Source organism: Dendrobates tinctorius, unplaced genomic scaffold (assembly GCF_039654945.1).
Source record: "Dendrobates tinctorius isolate UK_male_01 unplaced genomic scaffold, ASM3965494v1 ptg000016l, whole genome shotgun sequence".
NCBI classification, from domain to species: domain Eukaryota; kingdom Metazoa; phylum Chordata; class Amphibia; order Anura; family Dendrobatidae; genus Dendrobates; species Dendrobates tinctorius.
The window spans coordinates 10,971,621-10,996,169 of NW_027361684.1; the positions used below are offsets into that span (position 1 = coordinate 10,971,621).

At 45.9% G+C, this 24,549-nt stretch overlaps 1 protein-coding gene across 4 annotated transcripts in view; it reads left to right on the forward strand.

The window, feature by feature from the left end:
- Positions 1 to 24,549, forward strand: part of GIT1 (GIT ArfGAP 1) — a 175,689-nt gene that overhangs the window by 95,874 nt on the left and 55,266 nt on the right. For 3 of the 4 annotated variants that reach the window (XM_073565464.1, XM_073565463.1, XM_073565459.1), the window contains exons 8-9: positions 8,744 to 8,786; positions 23,326 to 23,352. In XM_073565464.1, coding sequence (XP_073421565.1) covers positions 8,744 to 8,786; positions 23,326 to 23,352 — 70 coding nt within the window. The remainder of the gene's footprint in view (positions 1 to 8,743; positions 8,787 to 23,325; positions 23,353 to 24,549) is intronic. The other variant, XM_073565461.1, reaches the window with a different exon arrangement.

The following is a 24,549-nucleotide window of genomic DNA, read 5'->3' on the forward strand; positions in this document are numbered from 1 at the left end:
ACAACTCTGGTCATAACTATCTTGCAGTATAAATGCCCTTTAAGGTCACGTTCACACATTCAGTATTTGGTCAGTATTTTACCTCAGTATTTGTAAGCCAAAACCAGGAGTGAAACAATCAGATGAAAAGTATAATAGAAACACGTCACCACTTCTGTATTTTTCACCCACTCTAGATTTTGGCTTACAAATACTGATGTAAAATCCTCACCAAATACTGAACATGTCCTTAAATATACAGATTTCTAACCAATCAAACTGATCTTACAGACGATGATGCTCAGAGTAGCAAAAAAAAAAAACTTAGACATTTTGCTAAGATCAAACCATCTCTTGTCTGTTATGATCAGTCTACATCAGGAGTGAGAAACCTTTTTTTCTTCTGAGGGCCATTTAGATATTTGTAGCATCCTTTGGGGGCCGTACACATTATGTGCTAACTCCACCCATGAGGAATGTCCTGACTCTACACTGGTGTCAGGACGTAGTCTCTCATTGCACGTGCCTCAGCGTTCAGCAGTGAACATTGCGTGAACGAGCTCACAGAGCAAGAAGAAATTAATGGGCTGGTGGCCATCAAAAGACAGCTGCCGGCCCAAGCACTGCAGTCGTGGGACTCTGCCTGGGGGCCGGAGAGAAGGTCATCGCGGGCTGTAAATGGCCCATGAACCTGAGGTTTCTCACCCCTGCTCTACAAGAACACCTACTTATTCCCTATAACGGAATGGTCTTCCAGATATCTTTTATATGTCGTTTACACAGTACAGTCATTGTGCTTGGGGGATGTAGTTTTCCTGATATACACAAACTCTACACAACAGCACTCTGCAATTAATGAATATATGAATTCTATTATTACTACAGACAAAAAAAGTGAAGTACTTACGGTAATTTACATTTTTGGTCAAAACTGTTTTAATAGGATTCTCGGTAAGTTCAGTTTGATTTTTGACAATTAACCCCTTTCTGTCATGTGACGTACTATCCCGTCCATGTGCCCTGGGACTTAATTCCCAGGGACGGGATAGTACGTCACAGCGATCAGCGGCGCCCACGTGGTGAGCGCCGCTGATCGCAGCCGGGTGTCAGCTGATTATCACAGCTGACACCCTGCACAATGTGTCAGGGGCGGTCACGGACCGCCCCCGACACGTTAACCCCTTGCACACCGCGATCAAACACGATCGCGGTGTACCGGGGGGTTAAAGGGAAGCATCGACAGGGAGAGGGCTCCCTCCGTGCTTCCCTGAGCCCCGCACAGCAGCGCAATGTGCAGCGCTGCTGCGGGGGGCTCCATCCCTGCAGGTCCCTGAATCCAAGATGGCGATGGGGACCTTCAGGGGCCTGCAGGGAGCTGGCTTCCTCAGTGCCTGCAAAGCGCAGGCATGAGGAAAGCCTGTGCAGTGCCTGTGACAGATCGCTGATCTGTCACAGTGATCTGTGATGTGACAGATCAGCGATCTGTCACATGACAGCTATGTCCCCCCTGGGACAATGTAATAAAGTTAAAAAAAAAAAAAAATTTAAATCGCTAAATAAATAAAAAAAAATATATATTCCCTATATTCCCTTAATTTTTGGAAATAAAAAAAACAAAACAATAAAAGTACAAATATTTGGTATCGCCGCGTCTGTAGCGACCCGCCCTATAAAACTGTCCCACTAATTAACCCCTTTAGCGAACCCTTTAAAAAATAAAAATAAAAAACTAAGCAAAAAATAATGATTTATTATCATACCGCCAAACAAAGTGCAATAGCGCGCGATCAAAAAGACGCATATAAATATCCATGGTACCACTGAAAACGTCATCTTGTCCCGCAAAAAACGAGCCTCCACACAGCATCATCAGCGAAAAAATAAAAAAGTTATAGCTCGCAGAATAAAGCGATGCAAAAATAATAATTTTTTTAAATTGTTTTCATTGCATAAAAGCGCCAAAACATAAAAAAAACAACATAAATCAGGTATCGCTGTAACCGTACTGACCCGAAGAATAAAACTGCTTTATCAATTTTACCGCAGGCGGAACGGTGTAAACGCACCCCCCTAAAGAAATTCATGAAACGCTGGTTTTTGTTCATTCTGTGTCCCAAAAATCGGAATAAAAAGCGATCAAAAGATGTCACGTGCCCGAAAATGATACCAATAAAAACGTCAACTCGTCCCGCAAAAAATAAGACCTCACATGACTCGGTGGGTCAAAATATGGAAAAATTATAGCTCTCAATATGTGGTGATGCAAAAACAATTTTTACAATAAAAAGCGTCTTTTAGCGTGCGACAGCTGCCAAAAATGAAAACCTGCCATAAATAGTAAATCAAACCCCCGTTATCACCCCCTTAGTTAGGGAAAAATAATAAAATTAAAAGAAAATGTATTTATTTCCATTTTCCCGTTAGGGTTAGGGGTGTGTTGGGGTTAGGGTTGGAGTTATAATTAGGGGGTTTCCACTGTTTGGGCACATCAGGTGCTCTCCAAACGCAACATGGCATCTGATCTCAATTCCAGCCAATTCTGCGTTGAAAAATTCAAACGGCGCTCCTTCCCTTCCAAGCTCTGCCATGCGCCCAAACAGTGTTTTACCCCCACATATGGGGTATCAGCATACTCAGGACAAATTGCAAAACAACTTTTGGGGTCCAATTTCTCCTGTTACCTTTAGGAAAATAAAAAATTGGGGGGAAAAATATCATTTTTGTGGAAAAAAAATGTTTTTTTATTTTCACGCCCAGGCGTTATAAACTTCTGTGAAGCACTTGGGGGTTCAAAGTGCTCACCACACATCTAGATAAGTTCCGTGGGGGGTCTAGTTTCCAAAATGGGGTCACTTGTGGGGAGTTTCAATAGTTTAGGTACATCAGGGGCTCTCCAAACGCACATGACACCCGCAGACCATTCCATCAAAGTCTGCATTCCAAACGTCACTACTTCCCTTCCGAGCCCCGACGTGTGCCCATACAGTAGTTTTCTCCCACATATGAGGTATCAGCGTACTCAGGGCAAATTGGACAACAACTTTTGGGGTCCAATTTTTCCTGTTACCCTTGGGAAAATAAAAAAATTGGGGACTAAATGATCAGGTTTGTGGAAAAAATACGATTTTTTTATTTTCACGCCCGGGCGTTACAAACTTCTGTGAATCCCTTGGGGGTTCAAAGTGCTCACCACACATCTAGATAAGTTCCTTAGGGGGTCTAGTTTCCAAATTGGTGTCATTTATTGGGGTTTTCACTGTTTTGGTACATCAGGGGCCTTCCAAACGCGCCATGGTGTCCGATCTCAATTCCAGCCAAAAACGTCAAATGGCGCTGCTTCCCTTCCGAGCTCTGCAGTGCGCCCAAATAGTCGTTTACACCCACATATGGGGTATCAGCGTACTCTGGACAAATTGCACAATAACTTTTAGGGTCCTGTTACCCTTGGAAAAATAAAAATTGGGGGTGAAAAGATCATTTTTGTGGAAAAAATGATTTTTTAATTGTACCGCTGTACGTTATAAACTTCTGTGAAGCCTTTGTGGGTTCAAAGTTATCACCACATATCTAGACAAGTTCCTTGGGGGGTCTAGTTTCCATAATGGGGTCACTTGTGGCGGGTTTCCACTGTTTAGGTACATCAGGGGCTCTCCAAACGTGACATGGCGTCCGATCTGAATTCCAGCCAATTTTGCATTGAAAAAGTCAAACGGCGCTCCTTCCCTTCTGAGCTCTGCCATGCGCCGAAACAGTGGTTCCCCCCCACATATCAGGTATCAGCGTACTCGGGACAAACTGCACAAAAACTTTTGCAGTCCAATTTCTCCTGTTACCCTTGGTAAAATAAAAAAAATTGAATCTGAAGTATTTTTTTTGTGAAAAAAAGTTAAATGTTCATTTTTTTTCTTTTAAATATTCAAAAAATTCCTGTGACGCACCTGAAGGGTTAATAAACTTCTTGAATGTGGTTTTGAGCACCTTAAGGGGTGCAGTTTTTAGAATGGTGTCACTTTTGGGTATTTTCTATCATATAGACCCCTCAAAGTGGCTTCAAATGTGATGTGGTCCGTAAAAATAAAACTGATCAACTTTTAACCCTTATAACTTCCTAACATAAAAAAATTTTGGTTCCATAATTGTGCTGATGTAAAGTAAATATGTGGGAAATGTTACTTATTAAGTTTTTTGTGTGCCGTAACTCTGTGATTTAAGGGCATAAAAATTCAAAGTTGGAAAATTGCGAAGTTTTAAAAATTTTCGCCAAATTTCCGTTTTTTTTCACAAATAAACACAAGTTATATGAATGAAATTTTACCACTAACATGAAGTACAATATGTGACGAGAAAACAATGTCAGAATCACCGGGATCCATGGAAGCGTTTCAGAGTTTATTACCTCATAAAGTGACAGTGGTCAGAATTGTAAAAATAGGCCTGGTCATGAACGTGCAAACCACCCTTGGGGGTTAAGGGGTTAAAGGGAACCTGTCACCCCTTCCCCCCCCCCAGGGTGTTTTTCACTAAAAGAGCCACCTTCAGCACTAAGGCTGCTTTCTGTGATGGTGGCTCTTCTGTTTCTGACCCCCATTAACGCCAAAATATAGACTTTTATAAATCGTTCCTAATACCTGCATCCTGTCACAGAGATATGGAGTGTCGCTGCCTCCCAGCTGTCCATCAATCCCCCTCTACAGCGTCCCTGCACCGCCTCCTTTTGTATTTGCCGCCGATACATATTGTCGGGCGCCTGCGCTGTGACAACAGTTCTCAAGCATGCGCAGTGCGCTCTGCCCGGGAGCTGAAATCAGGCTATCGCGCCTGCGTGTTTGAGTCCCCATATCCCGTCCCGCAGTGTGTTATGAAGTATTCACACTGCGGGGCTGGGAATCTTGGGACGCAGTAACACGCAGGCGCGATAGCCTGATTTCAGCTCCCGGGCAGCGCACACTGCGCATGCTTGAGAACTGTTGTCACAGCGCAGGCGCCTGACAACATGTAACGGCCGCAAATACAAAAGAAGGAGGCAGTGCAGGGACGCTGTAGAGGGGGGGTTGATAGACAGCTGGGAGGCGGCTTAACAGAGGGACACTCCATGCCTCTGTGACAGGATGCAGGTATGAGGAGCGATTTATAAAATCTATATTTTGGCGTTAATGGGGGTCAGAAACAGAAGAGCCACCTTCACAGATTGCAGCCTTAGTGCTGCTGAAGTTGGCTGTTTTAGTGAAAAACGCCCTGGGGGGGGAGCGGGTGACAGGTTCCCTTTAAGGCGGACATGCTTGTTGGGCAAAAGGAGATATGTCTACTGAAAGGGGTGCTCTAGGAATAGAAAAACAAAATAAATAGGCAAAATCTAATTATAAATACATTTCCAAATACATTCAATTATCAAATCACAATAGTTTTTTCTATGGAAGTAATCCCTAAAGAATTAAACTGACTGTCGTCTTGATACACTGACAGGAGCCTGTCCTAGAGTGGTAGGACAGGAGCCTATGAGCAAGTACAGGAGAAGCACCTTTCCTGTGACCTGGAGATGAGCTATATCATGTTTAGTCATTCAGAAAGACAGGACGCCTAGAAATGAGTGCTGACACTTATTACCTTTGCTATCTCCAGTGGTATTAGGGAAGCACATCTTACTAGATATGAAGGGAATGGAGGAGTGTCTAATACACATGCTCACAGGCTCCTGTCCTAACATTTTAAGGCAGGTTTCTATCAGTGTAACAGGACAGCGGTGGCCATTTTAATTCTATATTAATGACATCCATAGACAAAACCAAGTGTGATTTGATTAAATGTATTTAGGAATTTATTTATAACGATATATCCTTTAGTTTTTTATTTTGTATTCCTGTAGAACTACTTTAACCAACACTTAGAGTCTAAAAAAGGAGTTATCCTTTTAAGGGGAAGATCCTATATCACGCCAAGCGCCTTGTTCATGATACTCTCACCGACCAGATATTGATGGCGTAATATGTAGCACACACCGGACTTTTCCCTCTACAAAGAATGGAGAGGTCTGTAATTTTTATCGTAGGTACACTTCACCTGTGAGAGACAGGATCTAAAAATACAATGTGATTTTCAGTTTTTTTTTATTGTATGATTTTTAAATTATTACATTGCATTTTATTGCATGAACTAAGTATTTGATCACCTACCAACCAGAAGGAATTCTGGCACTCACAGACCTGTTAGTTTTTCTTGAAGAAGCCTTCCTACTCTGCACTCATTACCTGTGTAAATTGTGCCTGTTTGAACTCGTTACTAGGGATGAGCGAATAGCTTTGGTAAGAACTTATCCGAATAGCCATAGTGCTTACCAAATAGCTGCATCGGGAACCCGGATACCTGGAGCGCTCCTGATGATCACTTATTTGACGCCGTACCTGCATGTTTCACGGCTGTGTGACAGTCCCAACATACAGGCTCTCCATGCGTGTGTTGTGACTGTCACACAACTGCGCCGCCGAATTGATCATCGGGAGTGCTCCAGATATCCAGGTTACCGAGGCAGCTATTCACATAAGCACTTATCCACGTTACCTGTATAAAAGATACCTGTCCACACACTCAGTCAATCACAATCCAAACTCTACACAATGGCTAAGACCAAAACGTTGTCTGAGGACACCAGGGACAAATTGTAGACCTGCACAAAGGCTTTGATGTGTTACAGGACAATAGAAAGCAGCTTGGTGAGAAGGCAACAAACAACTGTCAATCTTTCTTGTTCTGGGACTCCATTCAAGATCTCACCTTGTGGGGTAAGGGTGATTCTGAGAAAGGTCCGGAATTGCCCAAGAAACTACACGGGAGGATCTGGTCAAAGACCTGAAGAGAGCTAGGACCAAAGCCTCAAACATTACTGGTAGTAACACACTACGTTGTCATGGATTAAAGTCCTTCACGGCATGCAAGGTCCCTGCATGTGTTCACTGAACCTTGCAGATTCACCACGCCCAATACTCCCAAAACTGGAGAAGTGGGCAGCAACTAACAGAATGGTTTTTAACAGGGAGAAATGCAAAGTACTACATCTGGGCAATAAAAATGAAAAAAGCATATATAGAATGGGAGGAATAGGGCTAAGTGACAGCACATGTGAAAAAGACTTGGGTATACTAATAGATCACAGACTGAATATTAGTCAACAGTGTGATGCAGCAGCAAAAAAGGCAAATGCAATTCTAGGATGTATTAACAGAAGCATACAGTCTAGATCACGTGAAGTCATTATTTCCCTCTACTCCTCTTTGGTCAGACCTCATCTGGAATATTGTGTCCAGTTTTGGACACCACATTTTAAAAAAGACATCAACAAACTGGAGCAAGTTCAGAAAAGAGCGACCAGAATGGTGACCGGTCTGCAAACCCTGTCTTATGAGGAAAGGTTGCAGGATTTGGGAATGTTTAGTTTGCAAAAGAGAAGACTGAGAGGAGACTTAATAGCTGTCTACAAATATCTAAAGGGCTGTCACATTGTAGAAGGATCAACTTTATTCTCATTTGCACAAGGAAAGACTAGAAGCAATGGGATGAAACTGAATGGGAGGAGACACAGATTAGATATTAGAAAAAACTTTTTGACAGAGTGATCAATGAGTGGAACAGGCTGCCACGAGAAGTGGTGAGTTCTCCTTCAATGGAAGTCTTCAAACAGAGGCTGGACAGACATCTGACTGGGATGATTTAGCGAATCCTGCTTTGAGCAGGGGGTTGGCCCAGGAGGTCCCTTCCAACTCTACGATTCTATGATCCTACATTGGACGGGTGACATTTATCTTACGGAGACGCGCGTCTCCATAAAATAAATAAACATGCTGCGGTCTGGAAAGACGTGCCGCTTGTCCATCTCCACGCTTGATCTGCGGGCGCCAGTGCACATATAGTGAGCATAGGATTTCTTGAAATCCCATCCACTATGCTGTGACATCTGGCTGCTGCGGGTTTGACGCTGCAGATGTACGCCGCAGATGTACGCCGCATCCAACCCACAGCGTTTACTGACCGTGGGAACGTACCCTAAGGAGTAGCTCCATAAGAAGTACTTCAAGCTCTTGGAGTGGTCTAGCCAGTCTCCAGACCTGAACACAAAAGAAAATCTTTGGAGGGAGCTGTAGCCCAATGATGTCCTGAAACCTGAAAGCTCTGGAGAAGATCTGTATGGGGGAGGGGGCCAAAATCCCTGCTGCAGTGTGGTCAAGAACTACAGTAAACTTCTGACCTCTGTAATTGCAAACAAAGGTTTCTGTACCAAATATTAATTTCTGTTTTTCTGTTGTATCAAATACTTATTTCATGCAATAAAATGCAAATTAATTATGTAAAAATCATACAATGTGATTTTCTGGAATTTTTTTTAAGATCCTGTCTGTCACAGGTGAAGTGCACTTACAATAAAAATTGCAGCCCTCTCCATTCTTTGTAGGTGGGAAAACTTGCAATATCAGCAGTGTATCAAATACTTATTTCGCCCTGCGTGTGTATGCGTGTGTGTATGTGTGTATATATATATATATATATATATATGTAAACACATGTCCATGTGCTTCCCGAGAGGATGGGCCGCTATTCCTGTGCAGTGACTGCTCCGTGTTCGCCTACAATATGGTAGTATCCAGTGTCTACATCCTGTCCGTTCATGGATACAAGTGTTCTGTTCAATGTCCTGTAGCTAAAATGTTTCTGATCCTACAGGAAATTCTTAATTTACTCCGAGCACTAACTATTGTGTGTGATTTGTCTGTTTCAGATCATAAGAACGGACATTATATCATTCCTCAGATGGCCGATAGGTAATTACCTTTGTTCTCTTTAGATCTTTATGAAATACTGAAGGTTTAATTGCAGAAATGTGTTTGGCGCCCCACATTGCTCTGCCCCATTGCTCTGCAGCCTTCCATATTCTTCCATATCGGCACATGTGGAGCTGCCGAGCGCTGCGTTCAGCTTTTCTCTAACGGAGATATAAGTTCCCGTCCTGCTGAGCGTTGCGGGTCCCAGAGATTAGCACATTATCACCCATTCCACCGATAAGTCATAACATACATTCTATCATGGTCTTCGGTGGTCTATAAGGGGTGACCGCTTTGTGTGGTGTGATCAGGAAGCTACGGTCATATCTGCATCCTGTTTTCCCCTGAATTCTCACCTCCTCGCACTCCCCACGTGGCTCTGCTGCTTGGCTGTATACCACGGTGCTGTGCAAAACCATCCACTAATACAACAAAGCAAAATGTGAAAACTATAACACCCACAAGAGACCTCGGGAAGGCCTCGTTCACATGTTATGGATTTGGAGTGCAGATTCCATACTGCATATTCACAGCAATTTACATGCGGGGAAATGGGTTTTCCAAAAGTCCCAATTACATTTTGCCAAAAATAAATCTGCCTGATTATGAAAGCATGGGTCAGATCTCAAATCTGAAGGACGCTCATTCTTGTGCTAATTTTAATTGTGGATTTCTCAATATTCAATGCTTAGTAATGGAGGAAGGCGAAATCTGTTAGTAGCGCACGTTTGCTCTGTCTGCAGATTTGTTGCCGATTTTGCAGAAACTTTCTGCAATGTGTGAACGTGCTCTTAATCTGAACAGGCAGAGTGGCGATTTAAAGCATGGAGCGGCAAGCTTTGGACCAGCGTATATCAAGAGTCAACTTTCAGGCTCCAAAAAGATGCAGGTTATCACCCATACTTAGATACGGTCATACGTCTAAAGTGTAAGATTGGGCAATATTTTGGTAATTAATAATATCTACACACTGGGGTTATTTAATACATTGGGCCATTCAGTTTTTCACTTTGGGGAGCATCTCCAAAAATTAGGGGCTTTAAATTTATGGCGCTTTATTCAGGTCTTTAACACCCATGCCATTCTGAACTTATGGCATGGCGTTAAAGGGAATCTGTCACCTGTTTTTTTTTTTTTTTTTTACTCCAAATCTGAAAACTGCATAATGTAGGGGAAGAGACCCTGATTCCAGCAATGTGTCATTTATTGGGCTGCTTGCTGGAATTGTGATAAAATCATAGTTTTATCATTAGCAGATTATCACTAGAGGACTAGTAAACCTGCTGCCAGGTAGTCCTCCATATTCATGAGCTCTGTATAACCCGAACCCTACCACTGCTTGGCAGCTTTCTGCCTATACATAAAAATTTGCATATCAGTTGTGTGGGTGAGGTTAAGCAAAGCTCAGCGTTTAGAGAACTCTGCTAGATTTGCAGCAGAGAAAACAGTGATTCATAGTAAGGGCTCATACTCGTATGCGAGAAACTCGGACGAGTCTCGCACGTCAATGCCTGGCACTGCCACCGGCACTCGGATCAGAGCAGTCAGCTGCATGTATTTATGTGCAGCTGAACGCTCCGATCCGAGTGCCGGCGGCAGTGCCGGGTATTGACATGCAAGACTCGTCCGAGTTTCTCGCATGTGAGTATGAGCCCTAAGTGACACATTGCTGGAATCCAGGTTTCTGCCCCTACAACATGCTGCTCTCAGATGGGGTAGAAAAATATATGATTAACTTGTAAAATTCCTGCTGCTGCCATCTGTCAGGAACAGGTTTGACTCCAAGGTGCCTCACACAACCAGATCAGCTCTGCCAGTGACGTCTGGCACAGCTGGGGGCTGTTTTTCCCTGTAACTTGGGCTCCTGTGAATGCTCCAGTTACAGTGGTAAAAAATAATGTTCCCCAGAAAATCTTTTATGATCTCTTAGGGGACAAGATATGTAATAAATATAATTATGAAAAAACATCTGCAAAAAGCTTAATCCAGTAAAGAATTAATTTAACAGGTTATTTGGTGTGTGACATGAACAGAAGAAAATCTAAGCAAACAATTGCTATATATATATATATATATACACACACACACACACACACACACACACACACACACACACACACACACACACACACACACACACACACACACACACAGTGGGGCAAAAAAGTATTTAGTCAGTCAGCAATAGTGCAAGTTCCACCACTTAGAAAGATGAGAGGTGGCTGTAATTTACATCATAGGTAGACCTCAACTATGGGAGACAAACTGAGAAAAAAAAAATCCAGAAAATCACATTGTCTGTTTTTTTTTCATTTTATTTGCATATTATGGTGGAAAATAAGTATTTGGTCAGAAACAAGCAATCAAGATTTCTGGCTCTCACAGACCTGTAACAACTTCTTTTAAGAGTCTCCTCTTTCCTCCACTCATTACCTGTAGTAATGGCACCTGTTTAAACTTGTTATCAGTATAAAAAGACACCTGTGCACACCCTCAAACAGTCTGACTCCAAACTCCACTATGGTGAAGACCAAAGAGCTGTCAAAGGACACCAGAAACAAAATTGTAGCCCTGCACCACTGGGAAGGGAAAATGAAAAAATAAAAACACAAATGTCTTTCAGGCCTGGTCACTAAGGAATTAAAAGAAATTGCAGCAAAGATTTTAGTGACAGATTAAAAGTCAAAACACTTTTCCGCTATTACCGCAGATCCCGTTAAAGATGTATAACCTTATAGTAGTGCGGGGCCGGTACCTGCTCTGGGGAAGCAGGGTCACCTGGTGTGGCTGCACACGTACAGGTGTATCCTATCCATAAACTGCTTCTCCCCCCTATACGATTTGCTATATTGACCTCTTTTATGTAGCCTTGTAGTGTAATTATTTGCTTAGTATAAGTTTGGTAACCTCCAGAGACCTGCAGAAACTTGCCTCCTCTGGCTATTACTTTATAGAAGCAGGCTGCAGCACTCCTACCGGCATCCTTGGCTTACATCCAGGTACATCAGATCTTATCGCTCATTGACTCCTCCGCCGCTGGCTTCTCCGTACGTCACATGCAGACGCAACCTGCAGTCTTCCGTAAAACTGCTGGTCACTGGCAAATTAATACTGCACTAGATCGCCCTCATGTGGTCAAAGTGGAATTTACAGCCATTGATATGAAGTAACAGAGGGGCAAACATTTAAAAATCTGTTTTTAATTTTATGTAAATATTAAAATTAAGATTATGAACATTCATACATACTCCTTATACGTCTTACATATCCGTGCAATAAATTGGTCTGTATTGTGTGTCGATCAGATATTGGGCTAAGTCTTCCCTGCTAATATTGGCAACCACTGGTAGGGGTAAAAATGCTTAGTTTGAGCAAAGCAAAGAAAATGTAATCCTCATACTTTGAACGGAAGAGTCAAGTCAGTGATCGGTTAGTTAGTGATCGGCAGAGGAAGGTGGGTGAAAAAGGGTCACTATGAGACCCCAGTGACCCCACTCTTTCCTATCTATTAACGTCTTTGTTCCCGTATGCTATATACTGTTCATGGCGATTCATGACATTTGATGGCGGATACTTAAGATTTGTATGAGATCTGTGCACCTACAGTGGTGGGCAAAAGTATTGGCACCCCTGCAATTCTGTCAGATAATACTCATTTTCTTCCTGAAAATGATTGCAATCACAAATTCTTTGGTATTATCTTCATTTAATTTGCTTGCAATTGAAAAACACAAAAGAGAATGACGCAAAAATCAAATCATTGAACATTTCACACAAAACTCCAAAAATGGGCCAGACAAAAGTATTGGCACCCTCAGCCTAATACTTGGTTGCACAAGCTTTAGCCAAAATAACTTCCAACAACAGCTTCCGGTAACCAATGAGTTTCTTACAATGCTCTGCTGGAATTTTAGACCATTCTTCCTTGGCAAACTGCTCCAGGTCCCTGATATTTGAAGGGTGCCTTCTCCAAACTGCCATTTTGAGATCTCTCCACAGGTGTTCTATGGGATTCAGGTCTGGACTCATTGCTGGCCACCTTAGAAGTCTCCAGTGCTTTCTCTCAAACCATTTTCTAGTGCTTTTTGAAGTGTGTTTTGGGTCATTGTCCTGCTGGAAGACCCATGACCTCTGAGGGAGACCCAGCTTTCTCACACTGGGCCCTACATTATGCTGCAAAATTTGTTGGTAGTCTTCAGACTTCATAATGCCACGCACACGGTCAAGCAGTCCAGTGCCAGAGGCAGCAAAGCAACCCCAAAACATCAGGGAACCTCCGCCATGTTTGACTGTAGGGACCGTGTTTTTTTCTTTGAATGTCTCTTTTTTCTCCTGTAAACTCTATGTTGATGCCTTTGCCCAAAAAAGCTCTACTTTTGTCTCATCTGACCAGAGAACATTCTTCCAAAACGTTTTAGGCTTTCTCAGGTAAGTTTTGGCAAACTCCAGCCTGGCTTTTTTATGTCTCGGGGTAAGAAGTGGGATCTTCCTGGGTCTCCTACCATACAGTCCCTTTTCATTCAGATGCTGACGGATAGTACAGGTTGACACTGTTGTACCCTCGGACCGCAGGACAGCTTGAACTTGTTTGGATGTTAGTCGAGGTTCTTTATCCAACATCCGCACAATCTTGCGTTGAAATCTCTTGTCAATTTTTCTTTCTTTATCGCCTTATTGGGGGACACAGAATACCATGGGGTGTATGCTGCTGCTGCTAGGAGGCTGACACTATGCAAAAACAATGAAATTAGCTCCTCCCCGGCAGTATACACCCACCGACAGGCACCAAGCACCTCAGTTTGTGCTTAGTGTCTGTAGGAGGCGGACCGGGATCTCCCCAGATCCGCATTTTTCTTTTCAGGTTTAGTCTGAACTTTTTAATTTTTCCCTCTTTTGTCTTTTAGGTTATTTTCCATCGGGAAACAGGGTGTAGTTGTCACCCTGATTTCCCATATCATGCGGCTGAGCGAGCAGTGTGGTGTCATCCACATCGCAACTCTCAGTACCGCAGGCAGGACTTTTCCCTTTCGCCTTCCGGTGATAAGGGTTGTGGACAGGTGGCTAGTCCTTGCCGAATCCCCCTCCTCACCCCTCTCTCGGGACAGGGCTGAGAGGAAGACGGCGATCGCAGGTATTTCAAGCCGTCTTCTGCAGGATGCGGGTACAGAGGACTCCCTTCCCCCCAGCGGCCTGCCGTTTCCCCGTGGGCCCCTGTGGTCATCCTCTTCAGGGACGTCAGGTAAGTGCCTGTACGTTCCCTCCGGCCCCGCATAAGCTCCGTGAATAGCAGTAGTTGTACCTTTGTGATTTCAGGTCCACAACTTTTGAATTTCCCGCCCTCTCTGCCTGCCGCACACTCAAGCCGCTCGTTTCTCACTCCCAGGGAGACACTGGGGATTCCTCCAACAGCGTCACAAGCAGGGGAGGCAGACTTCCCAGGGCCACTATCAGATCAGCTCCGTTATGTCGGCGCTGGCATGGAGCTGCGGCGTCTTCACTTTCACTTTTACTTTCCCTCACAGTCTCCTCATCGCTGTGCTCCCTCCTCCCTTCCTGAGCGCGCTCTTTTCAGCGCGCCTTTACTAGCCCATCACAGGGCTCCTTTTCGTTTCATATGCCAGCCTCCTCCTTCGGCCATGCCCTCTCCTTCGCTGTTAACCAGTCATGGAGCGGCCGCTAAGCTCCGCCCCCAGCCTCCAGCACAAGGATTTCCTGGTTGTCTCACTCCTTCCTGCGCTGTTTGGAGGACACTTCAGCGTTTTCTGCTGCTCACAGAATCTCGGTAGGCTCTGCTCTGAGGCAAAGATTAGCTCTCCTCGGCAGTTATTCCTTAAATCCTGCGGCCATTCAGTGCAGTCTACCTATGCCCAACCCTTCAGGGGATCTCTGCTTCAGGCCCACCGCTATCTATTACGCCTGTGCGCGCTGTAAAAAGAAGTGGGCATCAGGTCAGTCGTCTCCATTCTGCCCCCCCTGCAGTCCTTCCAATATGTCAGCATCTCAGGAGCGCACAGAGTCCCGGGCGGAGGGCGCTCTTCCCTCCTCTCTCCCCCCGGAGTGGGCCGTTACAATGTCAGTCTGTGTCTGAATTGACAAAAGTATCACAGTCGCTGGTCCAGGTTTTAGAACGATTACCTCAGCTATCCTCAGCCACCTCTGCCCCGACCACCTCTCGGGGTGAGTCGTCCGCACCTGACCGCGACCTTCAGAGAGACAGACGGGGAAGGTCTTCTAGGAAGCGGGCTCGGTCCACTTCGTCCTCGAGCTCGCAGGGCCCTTCTGCTCCCAGGCCTCCTTCTCCTTCCTCAGATGACAGCCTTCAGTCAGGCGATGATTCTCATTCGGAAGCTAGCTCTGAGGGGAACAGCGTTTCTAAAACGCGGGACATGGTCGATAGTCTGCTTGCAGCTATCTTCCAAACACTAAAACTTAAACAGGATGAGGCTCCAGCTCAGGAAAGCTCGGTTGTCCTTAGACGAGCCAGACCTCCGTCCCGAACCTTTCCCAATCACAACGATTTCAATACTACCTTAGCCAAACACTGGGAGCGCCCTGAACAACGTTTCTCAGGCCGCAAGTATTTGGACGTTCTGTACCCCTTTGACGCAGAACTGCTCTCAAAGTGGTCCAAGGCTCCAGAGGTAGATCCTCCAGTATCCCGGATAGCCTCTAAAACGGTGCTCTCTCTTCCAGACGGGGCGTCGCTCACAGATCCTACTGACAGGCAGATTGAATCTCTGGCTAAGTCTATCTTTGAGGCATCTGGCGCCTCTCTCTGCCCTATTTTCGCATCCGCCTGGGTGGCGAAGGTCATTTCCGCTTGGGCAAAAATCCTTCGCAGAGGCATCTTAGCGTCAGCTCCTCAAGACGAATTGGCAGATCTTGCAGATCAGATTAACCAGGCGGGAAAATACCTTTTGGCCGCCTCCTTGGACGCGGCCGGCTGCGCGGCAAGGGCTAACAGCAACATAGTAGCTGTACGCCGAATCCTTTGGCTAAAGTCATGGAATGCGGACACTACTTCGAAAAAGTCGCTTACCAATCTGCCATTCCATGGCTCTAGGCTCTTTGGAGCAAAGCTGGATCAGATAATTTCCGATGCCACTGGAGGCAAAAGTACTTCGCTTCCCCAGTCTCGACCAAAACGTCCCTTCAACAGAAGGGGGTTTCGACCATTCAGGCCTTTTCGTCCCTTCTCTGCCACGGAGAGGGCCACTCAACAAGATCGGCCGCCTGCCACCAGGGAGCGGGATCAGAGGAAACCTTCCTACAAACCCGCTCCTCGCTGGAGATCTAGAGGACAATATTCCAGATCTGCAGGAGCCAATTCCGGCAGATTTTCGTCTAAGTGACGGGTCACCCCCACCTGGAATTTCTTCCAGGGTGGGCGGCAGACTTTCCTTTTTCGCGGATGCTTGGCTGTCCGTTGTAGACGACGCTTGGGTCAGAGAACTCGTCGCATCCGGTTACAAAATCGAATTTGCTTCACTCCCGAACAGACGGTTTTTCCGGTCTCGGCCTCCGCGACAGCGGGCCCAGATTCCGGGTTTTCTGCAGGCCATTTCCTCCCTTCTTTCCGCCGGAGTCATTGTTCCCGTTCCCTCAGACGAACGGTTTTCCGGGTTCTACTCCAATCTCTTTGTAGTCCCGAAGAAAGACGGCTCTCTTCGTCCTATTCTGGACCTCAAATTGCTCAATCGCCACGTGAAGATTCTCCATTTCAGGATGGAGTCTCTTCGGTCGGTGATTGCTTCCATGGAGCCCGGGGAATTTCTCTGCTCGGTGGACATTCGGGATGCCTATCTCCACATTCCAATATGTGTGCAACATCAGAAGTATCTTTGATTTGCGTTTCAGGGAGACCACTTTCAGTTCACAGCTCTTCCTTTCGGCCTGGCTTCAGCGCCCCGGGTTTTCACGAAGGTGATGGCGACTGTGATGGCCATCCTTCGCTCCAGAGGGATCCTCATCATCCCTTATCTGGACGATCTTTTGATCAAGGGTTCGTCTCGCCAGGACTGTCTCCGGAGCCTTCAGATAACCCTGGACACTCTCAGCCGCCTAGGTTGGCTAGTCAACAAGGAGAAGTCCATTCTGGTCCCCACCCAGCGTCTGACCTTTCTGGGTATGGAATTCGACACGGAGCTAGCCCGTGTTTTTCTTCCAAAGGAAAAATTTACAACTCTGTCCAAGTGCATCAAATCTCTCAAGAGGCCTGCTCCCATTCCCATTCGGTTCGGCATGAAGGTCCTGGGGAAGATGGTGGCCTCCATGGAGGCAGTGCCCTTTGCGTAGTACCACCTTCGCCCTCTCCAGCTGTCTCTGCTTTCAGCCTGGGACAAGACCACGATGTCCTTGGACCGTCCTATTCGGCTTCCTCTCAGAGTGAGGCAGTCTCTCACTTGGTGGCTACGGCCAGCGTCAGTTCTCCAAGGGAGGTCCTTCCTTCCTCCTCAGTGGCAAATCATCACCACCGATGCGAGCCTTCTAGGATGGGGAGCCGTGTTCCATCAGAAAGCGGCCCAAGGACGCTGGAAGCCACAGGAGTCTCTCCTTCCAATCAATCTTTTGGAGATCAGGGCGATTTTCCTGGCCCTTCTTCACTGGCAGCCCCTCCTTTCCGGCAAGCCGGTCCGCATTCAGTCGGACAACGCCACGGCCGTGGCGTACATAAACCATCAGGGGGGTACGCGCAGCAAACAGGTAATGTCAGAAGTGGCCAAGATATTCCGCTGGGCAGAACGTTACGTTCCGACAATCTCTGCCGTCCATATTCCAGGGGTGGAAAATTGGGCAACCGACTTTCTGAGTCGCCAGGGCCTAGCGTCCGGCGAATGGTCCCTGCACCCCGCGGTTTTCTCTCAGATATGCGACCGTTGGGGCACCCCGGATGTCGATCTCATGGCATCTCGGATGAACCACAAGGTACCGCAGTTCGTAGCCAGGTCCAGGGACCCTCTAGCCGTCGCATGCGACGCACTGGTGACTCCGTGGTCCCAGTTTCAACTTCCGTATTTGTTCCCGCCTCTGGCATTGATCCCTCGGGTGGTAAAAAAGATAAAATCGGAAGGCGTACCAGTGATTCTAGTTGCTCCAGATTGGCCAAGACGGCCTTGGTACGCGGAGCTGGTCAACATGCTCGCGGACGTTCCCTGGAGGCTTCCGGACCGTCCAGACCTTCTCTCGCAAGGCCCCCTTTACCACGAGAATTCTCAGTCTCTGAGTTTGACGGCATGGCCATTGAGACCGCAATTCTAAAGGAATCAGGTCTGTCCAGTCAGGTTATTCAAACTATGATCAGAGCCAGGAAACCAGCCTCTTCCCGCATTTACCATAGGTACTGGAAGGCTTTTTTCCGTTGGTGCGATGATAGAAAAGTCTTCCCAATGTCGTTTTCTATCCCGTCTATCCTAGGGTTTCTTCAAGCTGGGTTAGACGCGGGTCTGTCCCTCAGTACGCTCAAGGGCCAGGTTTCCGCTCTCTCTATCCTCTTCCAAAGAGAGCTAGCTTCTCTACCACAGGTCAAGACCTTTCTACAAGGGGTTTCCCACGTGGCTCCCCCTCATCATTCGCCAATAGACCCGTGGGATCTCAACCTCGTTCTTAACGCGCTCCAGAAGGCGCCGTTCGAGCCTCTCCAGGACATTCCTTTGTCCCTTCTCTCTTGGAAAGTCACCTTTTTGATCGCCATTTCCTCCATCAGAAGAGTTTCTGAATTGGCGGCCTTGTCATGTCGTTCCCCTTACCTCATTCTCCATCAGGACAAAGCCGTCCTCAGGCCCGTTCCTTCTTTTCTTCCAAAGGTGGTTTCCGCTTTCCATATCAATGAGGATATCGTCCTTCCTTCTTTTTGTCCGGCTCCATCTCATCCTCTTGAGAAGTCTCTCCACAAACTGGACGTAGTTAGAGCCCTGCGTGTCTATCTTGCCAGGACCTCTTCCTTCCGTCTGTCCGATTCCTTGCTAATCATCTCTGAAGGTTGCCAGAAGGGCCTTCCGGCTTCCAAATCCACGATCGCTCGCTGGATTCGTTCTACCATTCTGGAAGCGTATCGTCTTCAGGAAAAGCGGCCCCCTCCGGGAGTAAGAGCTCATTCCACCCGGGCTGTGGCAGCTTCGTGGGCTGCTCGTCACCAGGCTTCGGCCATGCAAATTTGCAAGGCTGCAACCTGGTCATCTTTGCACACCTTCACGAGGTTCTACAGGGTTCATACCCAGGCCTCGTCTGATGCTGTGGTTGGTAGGAAGGTTCTGCAGGCGGCGGTGGCTCACCGGCCGACCTGAGCCTTTCGGTTTCTTTCGTTCCTTTTTGCTGTTCCCACCCTTGGGACTGCTTTGGGACGTCCCATGGTATTCTGTGTCCCCCAATAAGGCGATAAAGAAAGATGGATTTTTGGTTCTTACCGTAAAATCTCTTTCTTGGAGCCTTCATTGGGGGACACAGCACCCTCCCTTTTTCAGTTGTACCGTGTTGGGTCTTAGAGTCCCCTGTTGGGTTGGTACATATGGTTCGAGTTTTTTCTCGTTGCTTCTCCTACTGCTTTTTCACCAACTGAGGTGCTTGGTGCCTGTCGGTGGGTGTATACTGCCGGGGAGGAGCTAATTTCATTGTTTTTGCATAGTGTCAGCCTCCTAGCAGCAGCAGCATACACCCCATGGTATTTTGTGTCCCCCAATGAAGGCTCCAAGAAAGAGATTTTACGGTAAGAACCAAAAATCCATCTTTTCCGTCCACATCTAGGGAGGTTAGCCACAGTGCCATGGGCTTTAAACTTCTTGATGACACTGCGCACGGTAGACACAGGAACATTCAGGTCTTTGGAGATGGACTTGTAGCCTTGAGATTGCTCATGCTTCCTCACAATTTGGTTTCTCAAGTTCTCAGACAGTTCTTTGGTCTTCTTTCTTTTCTCCATGCTCAATGTGGTACACACAAGGACACAGGACAGAGGTTGAGTCAACTTTAATCCATGTCAACTGGCTGCAAGTGTGATTTAGTTATTGCCAACACCTGTTAGGTGCCACAGGTAAGTTACAGGTGCTGTTAATTACACAAATTGGAGAATCATCACATGATTTTTCAAACAGTGCCAATACTTTTGTCCACCCTCTTTTTTATGTTTGGTGTGGAATTATATCCAATTTGGCTTTAGGACAATTCTTTTTGTGTTTTTTCATTGAAGACAAATTAAATGAAGATAATAATACCAAAGAATTTGTGATTGTAATCATTTTCAGGAAGAAAATGAGTATTGTCTGACAGAATTGCAGGGGTGCCAATACTTTTGGCCACCACTGTATATGAGGCACAAGGGTAATAGTCACCATCCCAGTAAGATGCCTTTTACCCAGTCACGTCCCAGTACACACAAACGCGTCCCTTGTTGCACCACTTAGTGAGGCTATCTCAGGAAGGGAGCTAAGGATGCCGGGGTTATCATACCAGGCGATGGGTAAATATTGTGGGGAGGTTGAGGAAGGGATAATAAGCAGAGGATTGATGGGTTAATTCAGGGAGTTGTAGGAGGAAAGAGTGAATGCAGTGGGAATATTGGGGTTTAGGAGAGGAATACAAGGGTCCGGGGAGCAGGTGAATAAGGGGATGATTGTGTCTCCAGGGAAGGTCTGCAGTTTAGGGATAGGCCGTTCCCGAGTGATCCAGAACTGGGTTGGCTCCCTTTTGGGAACGATAGGAGCCGAAACCCCATTGAGCGACACTAAGTAATCTAAGTGGTTGTCATTTGGGGTAAAATGACAGTTTTCCACATCTAAAACCCGCCCACTCGAACCAATCCACGCTTTTGGCTGCGTTAATTTTAACTTTATATGTGGGTTCACCTATGGTGAACACATATTTAATTAGGAATCTGTTTAGGATCAAAAATTAACCATCCTTTTTGGTGAGCGGAATTAAGTGATCCAGATCACAAAGAAGAGCTGGGCTGGGATTCTGCAGGCCCGATGGGTTCTCTCCTCCTGTGATGGGGGGGCCGGTGGTCAGATGGACGCAGGAGTGTGATGCTCTTCAGCTTTTTACGCCTCAGCTGAAATGGGGCGGTCAGTAGTGAACGTGTGGGGAGATGACCAATGTCCGCCTCTCTGCTGCCTGAGGGCTCTGGTGATCAGAGGAGATCCTCTGTTATCTCTGGTGAGAAATCAAGATGGGGCAGCTGGTTTATTATCAGCCTTCTTTTTTCTGTATACTTTTTTCCCAGGTAGCAAAATTATCACAACATGCATATCCTGGGCCTGAAAGGAGAGGGTGAGACTGTGTATAGAAGAAAATGGCTATCAGCAGATCTACATACATGTGCACATTAATAACACTTCGAATTTACAAGGTGGGGAATAGAGCCAGGGAGGCAGAGGCTTGGAAGGACTTTGACACTCCCAGAGTACTCAAGTGAATGTATCACCAACCAATCACAAAGCATCTTCCATTTCGCCAGAGCTGTTCAAAAGAAGCTGAGCTGTGATTGGTTGCTATGAGCAACAGTTTTCCTTGCAGCCAATCACTAAGCATCTCTCATTTCAGCAGAGCTGGTTAAAAGAAGCTGAGCTGTGATTGGTTGCTATGAGCAAGTTTTCCCACTTGACAACACCTCAGCAGACGCTGACTGGGTGGGAGAAATCTGGAATCCCTGGGAACATAAGCTCCCAGCCATTGTCTGCCCCACAGAAAGGAACACAGAGCACTTTGGTTCTGACCCCAGGCCTCTCTTAAAGGGATCCCCGGTATGGAAGTTAAATCCGTTCCACTCAGCTCTGTGGTTCTGACCCCAGGGTCTCTTAAAGGGATCCCCGGTATGGAAGTCAGGGCAAATCCACATGCGCTCTGATTCTCACCCCATGCTCTCTTAAAGGGATCTCCTGTATGGAAGTCAGGGCAAATCCACTCAGCGCTCTGGTTCTGATCCCAGGCTCTTAAAGGGATCCCCGGTATGGAAGTCAGGACAAATCCACTCTGCGCTTTGGTACTGACCCCAGGCCTCTCTTAAAGGGATCCCTGGTATGGAAGTTAGGACCGTTCCACTCAGCGCTCAGGTTCTGGCATGGATAAAGGTTGTCCAGCTCCACCATGTAGTGAAAACAAATTTCTTTTATTCACTTTAATTGATACAGGGTAGAGGTTAAAATGCCAGCATAGAAGATATAGATGCTTGCGTTCTCAATGCGTTTCTGGTGTCTTTGTTACTATGCCTGGGCAGCGCCGGGCTCGTCAGCTAATTTGTATATAAATTTATGATTATTATTATTTTTTTTAGTCAGGGAGCAACAGGTTATTTAAATAAATGTGTGGGGTCACAGCTTTCAGAGAGTAACGTACCCGATTTGGGGGAGTATCATTTTGAAACCTTTCTGTCGCCTCTAGAAACACTATTTACCTGCACATTTAGTATTCTGCAGGTCAGTGGTGTTAAATTCCTGTTTCTCTGGCTTACTAATGCAACAGCTAGAGTTTTATTGTGCCTGCAGCTGCTCGCTTCCAATCATCGGGGCAGGGAGCGCTCGCATACACTGCTCACTACAGAGCGCGTTGTGATCACTCACTGGCACATTGACGGACAGCCTCAATCCCTAACTGCTCCGACACTATAAATCTAAGTTCCAGTCCTAACCCTATTGTGCCTTTTATCAGTCTTTACCCACCTGCCGGGGTTGGCACCCTACGGCATACAAGAAGTGGCCCCCGCTCATTGTCGGCTGCCCTCCTGTGCCATATCCTGGCCTTCTGTGGGCAGTGTAACACCAACAGGCGCCAGAATAGAAATACTAGCTGAACGCCATCAGACCACGAAATGAAACCTGGTGTCTAGATAACAATTGTAAGCGAATTAGCCTCTAATCGGGGTACTGAGCGACAGTGGCCCCAAAATATGATCTAAATATTGCCAATCTGATATGCCTCCTCTACCTCTGGGCTCTCCACCATTACAGACGCACTACATTTCAGGTTCTCCATATTTTCACTCAATTGTTGGTATCTGTTTTTTACTTGATTGGACTGTTTATATTTTTGGTCTGTTGTAATGTATGTCCTATAAAACCATAGAATAAAAGGAGTGTAGTCTGTGGCCGGCACGGAGTCAGGACCAGAAAAAGCTCAAGATACCAGATGAAATATCAAAGTCTGGGCAGGAGCGGCATAAAAGCCAAGCGTCAGACAGAAATGTGGTCTGGAGCCGGGCGCTGGAGTCTGTAAACCCAAATATTCTGTGTCTTCAATGATCGGTTGTTGGCTCCTGTGGCAGCTGGATGTGGGCATTGACTGGTGATGGGCAGCAGCGCCCTGATCTCCGCTGCTATCCCCCGGATTTCATTCCCTGTGACAGAGCGTAATGTCAGGACACATCACATTACCGATCTACATATATAAACCATGATAATCGCTTATAAGGAGACATTCTTCCATTCACTGTTCCTTGCTGTCCCGTTCTGTCTGTGTATATCAATGACTTGTATCTATCTTCATGTCTTAATAACTTGCTGTCTAACCTGTCGCCTCTCTCCTGTTCTCCCTTGTGCTGCATTGGATGTAGAACTCGTCCCAGGGGTGTGCCGCAGAGGTACTGTGCAACGCGCTCACGTATGACTTGTGCGGGCTGTGCCTTATTTCACACTTATTCTTATTTTCCTCTTATCAGACGTCGGAATGAATTGGGCATCACTAAACATGTCTGCCATTATCACTGTCTGACACTCACAATCATTTCTACATGAGGCAGAAACTGAAATATTTTGAAGCTTAGTAAGGCTGGATTTTCATGTACCAATTACTGTATTTTTATTTTTTTTTTGGGGGGGGGCAAAAGACAACTAATTTCAGGAAAAGGTCAATAATTATTATGACTTTCCATGACTTATAGAAATGCCACCATGCCAGTCTCAGATTTGCATGCTGTGTGTGCTGCCATATGGTTCTCTATACGGTGCCGTCCTGCAGATCTGTTCCCAGCTAGGAGCAATGCTTCTACCTTAGTAATTTCTTTATGTGTTGTCTGATTTGTATGGGGGTATGGTAAGACCCTTTACAACTCTATATTACTGCCCAAAACTTAGATTCTGTAATAATGGCATTGGATTAAGGCGCAGTAGCAGCAGTAATATCATGTACACAGCGCTCAGATTTTTCTCTCGTACAGTCTGTTCCAGACCCATAAATTAGCAGGATATCCATCTTACTGGAGCCAGAATCTGTGCGTGTAAATCTAGCCTTACATTGCTAACGCTGCCACCATGGACGGCATTGCCTCTGACTTTGCTTCATTTTTTATAATGACACACAAGAGACTAAAATGCATTAATCCATCTAATATATTGTTTCTGTGTAGATTGATAAATATCTGTATATACAGAGTAATATGTGAGATTTTGTATTGTGAATACTGGAGCTGGGAACAATTTACCATATACCAATAACTGCCATCAACTGTATAGAAAACAGTCAGCTCACTGCAGAACAGAGGAATTCCCGATGTACAGATTAAGCCATTTGGTACAGCAAAGGGTCAAGCTGGAAAAAATGTGCAAAAAAAAAATCCAGCAAGGGGGTCATTAAAATCCAGCTTCTATTGCCAATCTATTGCCACCCAAGAATTCGACATTGCAGACCCATTTCTGACGTGTGTCCTTAATCTCCTATGTGTAGGATTAAATCCCCTGGATAGGGTAAACTGGGTCCTTAAGTAGGGTGAAATAAAATGGGAATAGATTAATATGACTGTGTTCATATATCCAGTGCTTATTACAGTTTTGGGATTACA